The following is a 10,062-nucleotide window of genomic DNA, read 5'->3' as shown; positions in this document are numbered from 1 at the left end:
TAAACATTTGATCGAAATCTAATTTATATTGATGACGATAACCGGGCGGGTAAACGTGAGTCGCGATTCGCGAAGCACATTGCTCGAACACTTGGCATTTTTATTGACAAGAAATAATTATGTCGTCGAAAAAACAAATCCAAAATGACAAGGAAGAATTTTTTGTTGCGGCATATTTTTGAGCTTTAAGCAGTAATTCACATGGCAAGACACAAACTCTTACATTTTTTTACTTTTTTTTCGCTGATGGAATTCCAAGTTTGTGTAGCGACAACTTTTAATCGGATTCCAATTTTTTTTTCTTCTATTTTCTAATATTATTATGAGTAACGTAATTTTTGTGCAAGTTTGCATAATTGTTTTTCGCACATTAAGGGACAGGAGTCAATAGAAATTATGTAAAATTTGATTTTTTTGTTGGAGCGACAAGGAATTAACGGTCAAAGGAGACGTCTGGTTTCTACGTTGAACGAAAATCTGAAAAAATTAAAAATGTTTTTGATATCAGGTCGATTCAGTCGAAATTTAAATAGTTGAAATGGCATGATCGAATATTGAAATGAGTCAATTTTTGTCGATTTAAAAACTAAAGGCAATTAACTAAGTTAATTTTTTTAATCACATTTGATCTTTTTGATTAAAATTAAAAATTGGAAAAAAAAAATTTTTTATTCAATTAAAATTTATGGAAATTATTATTTCAAAATTGAGTCTAAAATAAGAAAATATAATCAAATTTAATCAAAATAAATCAATTTTTGATTTTCAAAAAATATATATATATGAAGGGTCAATGTGATAATTCACATACATGCATGTTTTTTGTATGAAAAATTGAAATTATGTGCTGTTTGTCACATTGACCCTTCATATTTTCTCTTCAAATGTACCTAGTCTTTGATAATAAAATTATATGTATCTCCATTTTTTAATATAAAAAACTTATTAAAATTAAAAAAAAAATTAAAATATAATTAATAAATTAGCGAACGAAATTTAAAAATGTTACACTTCGCAAAATTTTATTTGGGTGTTGAAATGAAATTTAAATTCTTTTGAAATTTTTTTAAAACTAATAAAATAAATAACTATTTTTGCTTATTTTGTAAAAGTTAAAAAGAAATTAATTATGAAGAATTTTTTAGAAGTAAAATACTAAAAACATCATTTTATTGAAACTACAAACTTGGATCTGTTTGATAAATAAAAAAAAAAATTAATAAAATTTTTAATTTTCATAAATTAAACTTAGAATTGAATTGCAAAGAAAAATTAGGCCTAAACAACAATCCTAAATGTTTCAGGTTTCCTCCCACCTAATTTTTTCTGAAAATCATAAGTTAGATATCGAGTATCTAAAATGTAAGAAATATTTCAAATTTTAGTACATTTTTGACCTAAATTCTTTTGAAAATGATCAAAATTTCCGTTAAAATCAGTTGAAAATTCGATATTTTCATACATTTTCAAATTTTTAGTGAAAAATGATCAATTTTGTAAAGAAAAATATTCATCCCTCCTAATTTTCAAAATTTATGTTCAAAAACATGTAAGCTTCTTGACAATTATAGAGAAAAGTGAACGTTTTTACACTAAAAGATACTCGATACTCGATACTCGATATACATCCTACCTAATGTTCAGAGGGTTTATGAAACCTGAAACATTTAGTATTTTTGTTTTGGCCTTATATAAAAAATAATTAATTAAAATTTAATTAACTTAAAATAAATTAACTATTTAATTTTTTCACCAAATTTACAGTTTTTATTTTATAATTTTAAAAATTATGTAAAAAATTTAAAATAATTTTTTATTGTTTTAAATTTTGAATTATATATATAAGCAGCTTTTCTTCTTAGAAAATCATTAGAAACATTTTCATTGACTGCCATTGATTTCTCGCCAAATTTATGAATCAACCGGAGCTTCGTCAATATTTAACAACATTTTTTGTGTGTATTTGCGAATATTGGACAATAATTAAGTTCAGACGCTCATTGACACGTCATTCCAAATATTTTTACATGTTTTATAGTACTCCACCGTAGACCTAATAAATAAATACGAGTCGTTTGTTGTTGTTGTTGTAAAAAGGCACAACAATGAAAGTATTACGCGCATAAATAAATCCTTTTACCACAAATATTGCAGCGTACACGGAAAAATGTAGTCACAAAGGTATTCGAGCGATTTTCCCTCCGTAGATTCGTCACACAAGGCACACGACGACGACGACACACGACTTCATAGACTGTTGCTGATATTTTATTCTAATATTGTGTACTATTTGCATGCTCATGTCCAATCCGATATTTCATTTTGTTTTTAGTTTTGCGGTTTCCGTCGGACGGCAATGTAGCAAAAAAGTTGCTTCTGCAAAAAAAAAAATAAAAATAATAAAAAAATAATTTTTCATGAAAAAATAGTAAAAAACGAAAGAAAGTCGTTGTAATTAATGTCTGCTTCGCAAGTTGTGTGCAAAGTTGTAAACTGGTGCTATTCTTAGCAGGACGACATTCAAAACTTTCCAAAAAGTAATAAAACATAAAATTAAGTGATTACACGCGTGGAAGGACACCGCGCCATAAAATATGAAAAAAATTCTCTTTTTAGTTAAAAATTGAAAAAAAAAATAATAATAAAAAGAAAACTTAAAATAAGTTCAAGGATTCGAGAATTTCCACGTGTGTACAAAAGTCAGTGTGTGTGACTATTTTAAGCCATAAATAAATTGACATTGAGTCTCTACACTTTGAAACATTGTAGAACTGAAAATCAAACACTCGAAAAAGACTGAATTACATACAAATAAATGAGCACAAAAACCCTTAGAGTATAAAAATAATTCGGTATAAATAAGTAAAAAGTAGCAGAAAAATCATGGTTGTGGTTGCTGGACTCAAAATACGCATACCCACATATCCGAATTTCTTGCCGGTGTATAAGAGGGTGAGAAAATTTTTATTTTTTTTTTTTCAGTCTCAAACGTGTTTTTAATCATTTTTTGTTTTTATTTTTAATTTCCTTCAACTTTTTCGTGTTTCGTTAATTTTTGTTGATTTTTTTTAACATTTGAAAAAATATTCAAAATATTTTTTTTAGATTTTAAATTTTTTTTTCAATGTGAAAATTAAAAAAAAAAAATTAAAATGTTAAAAAAAATCAGTATATAATAACTAAAAGCGAAAAAATTAAAAAAGTAAGAAAAATAAATAATTAGATACAGTACGTGTTTTGTTAATTTTTGTTGATTTTTTTTAACATTTGAAAAAATATTCAAAATATTTTTTTTAATATTTTAAAATTTTTTTTCAATATGAAAATTAAAAAAAAAAAATTTGTTAATACTTTTAAGAAAAATAAATAATTTGAAAATGAGAAAATAAAAAAAATTCAAAAAAAGATGAGTAAAAATTAAGTTTTAAAAAATATTACACGATATGTCGCCATTTTCCGATTAATATCTTTCTAACTCTTAAAAATGACAAAATTAAGAGCATTTTTATATATTGGACCTGAAAAACGCGTCACTTTGCGGAAGTGAATTTTTGTTTAGTACTCAAAAAAATTTTTTTCATGATTTTTTGAACATTTTTTGGAGAAAAATTATAAAAAATTTCCTCATTAATTTTTTTAAATTTGTGAAAAAGCTCCCAAATTTTCGTGTCCTGTGTATTTCCTTGACCGTTCTCAAGACATTGAGACAGAATTTTAAAAATTACTGACTACAATAAAAAATAAATCAGATTATGCTGCATCACCTTGCTGCCTTGTTTTGTTATGATATCATCGAAGGTGTTTGTTTGTGTAAGCATGACCTTCCTTTCTAACCTACTAGTGCATGCGGAGAAAAAGAAAGAAAATCCTTCGGGAAAGTTCATTGCTGTAATTTGGTCAATTCAAACAAGAAAGAAAAAAATTCCACTCACGATAATGGATTAACATATTTCGACGCTTTTCCGCGGTTAACATACCGAAATGGACACAAACACAAATAAATAAATAAAAACGAACATGACGAGAAAAAATATGCCAGAGGGACAGAAAATTCTATATAGGAAGACATACAAAACCGAAAAACAAAATCGAGTCATATTGATTACTTGACAAAGGCCCACCTTAAAAATTGAACAACAAACGAAAGTATTTAAGTAGTCGTTGGTTTTTTGGTCATTGTTGTTGTTTTAGTTTTTTTTTAATGTATTATGTCAACTCACTAGAACCGAACGGATTAACAAGGCAATGTGAGTGATATTTTTTTTCATTTGATTAATTTGTGAGTTTTATGTGAGGATTTGAACGATATTTTATGAGGATTTTTCACAGTTCTAAGTTTTTATTTTTAAAAATTTTGAATTTTTTGTCTGTTTTTAATTTTAAAAATTTTTAAGAATTTAATTTTCATACAAATTGACAAAATTTAAATTATTTTTTAATGCTAGTTTTTTAATAATTTTTTTAAATTTTTAATTTTAATTAATTTAGGCCGTTCCAAATTTTTTCCGATGTTTTTGTCCCAAAACATTTTTTCAAAATGACAAAATATAAACAATTTTTGGTCCTTTATGAATATTTTAATTGTTTTTATGGTATTCACATTGATATATTTTCATAAAAAATTTCTTAAAAATAACTGTCCAAAAATTTTGAAATATTTTTTTTTTGAAAATATTTTTTGAGAAGGAATTTCATGTCAAATTTCGTTTTTCAGTACAAAAATTCTTGAAAATCGAAATTATTTTAAAAAATTTTTGAAAATTTCTTGAAAAATTATGGAAAAAGGCCAAAAAACGGTCAATTTTGATGAAATTTTTAACTTTTTTTTGCCCCATTGGATTTTCGGCTTTTGAAATGGGGCATGGGACAAAAACATAGAAAAAAATTTGGAGCGTCCTTATTTTAATAAAAAAAAAAAAATTCTAAAAAATAATTGTCAAAAAAATCCAAAAATTAAGTTCAACAACTTTGTGAAAAATATTTTTACAAAATTCTTTCCAAAAAAATATAAAATCCAATAAAATATTTTAACTATTTTTAATGATAAATAGGTAAAAAAAATTAAATGGTCTAAAAGAGTGGTTCAAAAAATCATTTATTTTGATAAAACTGAAGTACAATAAAAACACCATAAAAAACCATTTTTATTAATTTGTATAATTTTACGTCTCGAATTGTCAAATATCTTTCCAAATTTATTTTTATTTTAATTTGATCAATTTCAAGCTTAAAACTTAATTAAAAATTTTAATTTTAAAATGTTTTATTTGATCAATTTTTCTAATATTTTTTTTTTTTGAAAATTTAATTTTTTTATATTTTTTTTGGAAATTTTCCGGGAATGTGTTCTTCATATTATTTTATGATCAGAAAAATATCAAAATTTTGATCAATTTAGTAATTATTTTGACAAAAACTTGATATTGACCAAAAATCTTGTGTAACTTTCTCAAAAATTATCAAAATTTTCACCTCGCAGAACTTTCTCGAATAATTTATGCATTCACATAAAACGAAAAATCAATTGCGTGGTCAACAAAAAACATTTTTCCGCGTAAAAGTGGAACACCAAATGTCATTGACCCACACAGTCCAAAAAATGAGGCTACTGTGTAATATTTTAATAAATAATGAGCAACAATGATGATTAAGATTCGTCACATTTATCCTTTTTACTACTCATTCAACAGTCGTCAACATATTTTTTTTTCATGTCTGACAATTTTCGCCAACTTAATACCTTCTAGCATGTTTAGCTACATTTTTTTATCCATTTCAAAATACTTGTGATTAGTATCACTTTACGTCGTTGAACAGTTAATTTTTGATTTATAGTCACGTTTTGTTGTAATTTTTCTCTCTTCATTTTCGCCGCACTTTTGTTCAATTGTCCTAGTCAGCGGTTATTGATGTCTCTTTATGCTCTAAACTGGGACAGTCATTGTCGTTATTGTTCTGCGGTGTGTATTTGTGTGCAGTGAAATAGGAAAACTTCTTGTAATAAAACTTTTTCTTTGTTTTAAAACTCGGAATTAATTGGAAAATTATGCATTTCTTTTTGCATTTTCAGGGTAGAGGCCTTACTGGATTGAAAAATCTTGGCAACACGTGTTACATGAATAGTATTATTCAGTGTCTCAGTAACACACAGGCCCTGTACGAGTACTTCAACGAGGGAATGTACATTAAACACAGAAATGGGTAAGAAAGAAAACTTTTTACCGCATTTCGAAGAAAAAAATGCGGTTTTACATTGGTCACGTGGTTAAACATTTTTTTAAGTAACGTGGTTTCTCAAGTCACGTGGTTTGAAATTTTTCTCAAGTCACGTGATTTAAGAAATTTCTCAAGTTACGTGGTTTAAAAAGTTTCTCAAGTCACGTGATTTGAAAATTTTCTCAAGTCACATGGTTTGAAAAATTTCTCAAGTCACGTGATTTGAAAATTTTCTCAAGTCACGTGGTTTGAAATTTTTCTTAAGTCACGTGGTTTGAAAATTTTTTAAGTCACGTGGTTTGAAAAATTTCTCAAGTCACGTGGTTTGAAATTTTTCTCAAGTCACGTGGTTTGAAAAGTTTCTCAAGTCACTTGATTTAAGAAATTTCTCAAGTCACGTGATTTCAAAAATTTCTCAAGTCACGTGGTTTGAAAAGTTTCTCAAGTCACGTGGTTTGAAATTTTTCTCAAGTCACGTGATTTAAGAAATTTCTCAAGTCACGTGGTTTGAAAAATTTCTCAGGTCACGTAGTTTGATAAGTTTCTCAAGTCACGTGGTTTGAAATTTTTCTCAATTCACGTGATTTAAAAAATTTCTCAAGTCACGTGGTTTGAAAATTTTCTTAAATCACATGGTTTGAAAAATTTCTCAAGTCACGTGGTTTGAAAAGTTTCTCAAGTCACGTGGTTTGAAAATTTGTCAAATCACGTGATATAACAATTTTCGCAGGTCACGTGGTTTGAAAAACGTGGTTTTTTTCAAGTCACGTGGTTAAAAAAAGTTTTTCAAAGTAGTTTGAAAAAAACGTGATATAACAAAGGTCACGGAAAAAAATTTCATATCACGTGGTTAAAAAGATCAAAGTAAATAAAAAATCAAAATGCGTTTCCCCTCCGAACAACAACTTTGTAAATTTTATTTCAAGTGCTTCAATTTATTTTTTTTTCTCATTTTTTCTTCAACAGACAAAGTTTGACCAAATGCCGTATTGCGGAGGAAGTTGCTGCTGTGATAAAAGCTTTGTGGGAAGGACATCGCATGATTTCCAGCAAAGATTTGAAAGCGATCGTTGGGCAGTACGAACGCAGTTTCAAAGGTCACGAACAACAAGATTCCCACGAATTTCTGACAATTTTGATGGATTGGCTGCACTCTGATTTGCAGGCGATTTTCAATGTTGTGCCCGAAAATAACCTGTCGCCGTCGGACAAAGCGTGGTACGAATTCACAAAGAACCGCGAAAGCATAATTTTGCGCTTGTTCTATGGCCAGATCAAGTCGACGGTGCAATGTTCGCGATGCCACGAAGAAAGTACGACATACGACACGTTCTCGAACCTCAGTCTCGAATTGCCTCAGAATGCGAATCGCACGGATTTGCACAAATGTCTCGACATGTACTTCGAAGGCGAACAAGTTTCCGGCTGGATGTGTCCCAATTGCAAAGACACACGAGATGCCGTGAAAAAACTGGATATTAGTCGATTACCAGCAGTTTTAGTAATTCACCTCAAGCGTTTTAACGTCAATCACGATCACGGCGGCTACAGCAAAAAACAAAATTACGTCGAATTTCCACTGAAGAATCTCGATATGAGACATTACTTGCCACGCAGCGAAATGGTGAATCACGTGAACAAGAAAACCTCATATAATTTGTACGCGGTGTCAAATCACTACGGTACCATGGAGACGGGACATTACACCGCCTACTGCAAGAGTCCCGCATATGACAAGTGGTACAAATTTAATGACCAGCAAGTGAGTCCATTAGAGCCACGAGACGTCAACTCCTCCGCAGCTTACATTTTGTTCTACGAAATGTCGAATCCCGTGCGATAGTTTCGGTGTCATCGTCAAAAATATTTTAAAATGTACTGAATTTATTAACATAATGTGCCTAATAGTCTTTTTATTATTAAAAAAAAAAACGTTATTTGAAATAACCGCATCGAGTTCCCTGCGCATTTCCTTACTCTTAAACTTAGTTTTTAATACAACTACGAAATTTGATGTAGAACAAAAATATTATAAAGAATAAAAACATATGAATTGTTAAACGAAATTGGTTTTTTTAATTAAAAAAATTATTTTTTATTAAATTTAGGCCGCTCCAAATTTTTTTTGAACTTTTTGTCCCATGCCCCATTTCAAAAGTCGAAAATCCAATGAGGCAAAATAAAAAAAAAAGTTAAAAATTTCATTTAAAAATACCGATTTTTAGTGTATTTTCATGTTTTTTCAAGAAATTTTTAAAAAAATTATCAATTTTTAGTAATTTTTGTATTAAAAATCGTATTTCGACATTAAAAAAAAAATTTCATGAAAGTAGTGGAATTTTTTTATCAAAAAAAAATTTTGACAATTATTTTTAAGATATTCATTTTTTTCAATTTTAATTAAAATCTTTTAAGATCAATTTTTTATACACAAATATCAATGTAAAAAATTCAAAACAACAAAAATATGGATCAACGGTCAAAAATTCTTTGAAATTTGGCATTTCGTATGAAGAATAGTGTTTCAAAATTTTTTACTTTTTTTGCAATTTTGGACAAAACTATTGAGTTTCATTTGGGGCGGCCTAGATTTAAGAAAAAATAATATTAAAGAATTTTTTTTTTATTTTTGTTCTAAAAATCGGTTTTTGCTGAATGGATGAAAAATTGATTAAAAATTTATTTAAAATGACTAAATTTTTTAAATTTATCCAAAATTAAATTAAATTAATTTTAATTTTATTTTAAAAACAGAACATAAAAATAAAATACTTTTTTTAAATATTTTTATTATTTTTATATTTCTTTGTACTATGAATTCCGAGGCTAAAGTTTAACAAAAAAAAAACAAAAATATTGAAAAATATATAAATTTCAACTGAAAAACGAAAAAATATTAGATAATTTCAATAATTTAGGAAAATAGTTTCTTTTTTTTTAATTTTTCAATTTGGTCCCAACTCAATGATGTTGCTGAACTTCGGTAATCGGACTAGAACCGGTGCTTTCAGTATGATATGGACGTTGACGAGAGTTAATTACTTAAAATTGCTTCTCTTTCATTTAATTTAAGTTTTAAAACTAGCCCAAAAATTTTTATTTAACACAGTCTCAATTAAAATCACTCTCTTCGTCCGTTTCCTCCATCGATCTCATGCTCTGTGAGCCAATATTCAGATTCAATGGCTGTCGATTTATCTCGTCAATGGACTGCAAGGGCTGATCATTGCCCGAAAGCTCAATTTCTACTTCGCCGGTCATTGTTTCAGCTTCTTGTGATTTCAGTTGAAGTTCTTCTACCTACAAAGTGAATGATTTTCTGCATTTTTTCGGTAGTTTTAATGTTTTTAAAGGACTTACGCATAGCTGATTAATTTGTGAGTTGATTCTTTCTAAAACTTTTTTCAGAATCTCTTCAGTTTTTATTAATTCTACTTGTTCTTTCACGATTTTGTTGATATCAATCCGTTCGTGAGCCATTTGTTGACATTTTTTGTCGTCCGAAAATGGTGCTTGGTTTACGTGTGTTGCGAATCGATGGAAGATTTATCGATAAGCTGACCAGATTCTCGAAAATTAAAAATTTTTTTAAGTTTTTGCACCCAAAAATTAATAATTTTTTGGTTAAGGAAGAATATTTTAGGAAAGAAAATAAAAAATTTGTAAAAATATTTTTATTGATTAGAAAATATTTAAGAAATTTAAATAGAAAAAATTTAGAAAATTTAAAATTTTAAACAAAATGATGATTAAATAAATATTTTTGTATTTATTAAATTGACTGAAATTTTCTCATCTGCTTTTCGCGTTTTATTTTTTTAAATTTAAATCATCAATCGAAATTCA

The 10,062-nt window shown here is 27.6% G+C and overlaps 2 protein-coding genes across 2 annotated transcripts in view; one reads left to right on the top strand and one right to left on the bottom strand.

The window, feature by feature from the left end:
• Positions 1–10,062, bottom strand: part of LOC134827083 (ubiquitin carboxyl-terminal hydrolase 8-like) — a 71,162-nt gene that overhangs the window by 23,889 nt on the left and 37,211 nt on the right. The gene's annotated exons all lie outside the window — the stretch shown is intronic.
• On the top strand, positions 2,351–8,507 carry LOC134833520 (ubiquitin carboxyl-terminal hydrolase 8-like). Its single transcript, XM_063847858.1, has 3 exons — positions 2,351–2,952; positions 6,071–6,201; positions 7,183–8,507. The coding sequence occupies exons 1-3, from the start codon at positions 2,884–2,886 to the stop codon at positions 8,057–8,059; spliced, it is 1,077 nt and encodes a 358-aa protein (XP_063703928.1). The 5' UTR covers positions 2,351–2,883; the 3' UTR covers positions 8,060–8,507.

The sequence above is a fragment of the Culicoides brevitarsis genome, chromosome 1, assembly GCF_036172545.1.
Source record: "Culicoides brevitarsis isolate CSIRO-B50_1 chromosome 1, AGI_CSIRO_Cbre_v1, whole genome shotgun sequence".
Lineage (NCBI taxonomy): Eukaryota > Metazoa > Arthropoda > Insecta > Diptera > Ceratopogonidae > Culicoides > Culicoides brevitarsis.
This window is presented reverse-complemented; position numbering and strand designations above follow the sequence as displayed.

Bases quoted from the DNA above. Each gene is read 5' to 3' on its own strand.
- LOC134833520 (XM_063847858.1), top strand. From the start codon at position 2,884: ATGGTTGTGGTTGCTGGACTCAAAATACGCATACCCACATATCCGAAT. The intron at 2,953-6,070 runs GTGAGAAAATTT...TTGCATTTTCAG, and splicing joins TCTTGCCGGTGTATAAGAGG to GGTAGAGGCCTTACTGGATT. The intron at 6,202-7,182 runs GTAAGAAAGAAA...TTTCTTCAACAG, and splicing joins TACATTAAACACAGAAATGG to ACAAAGTTTGACCAAATGCC.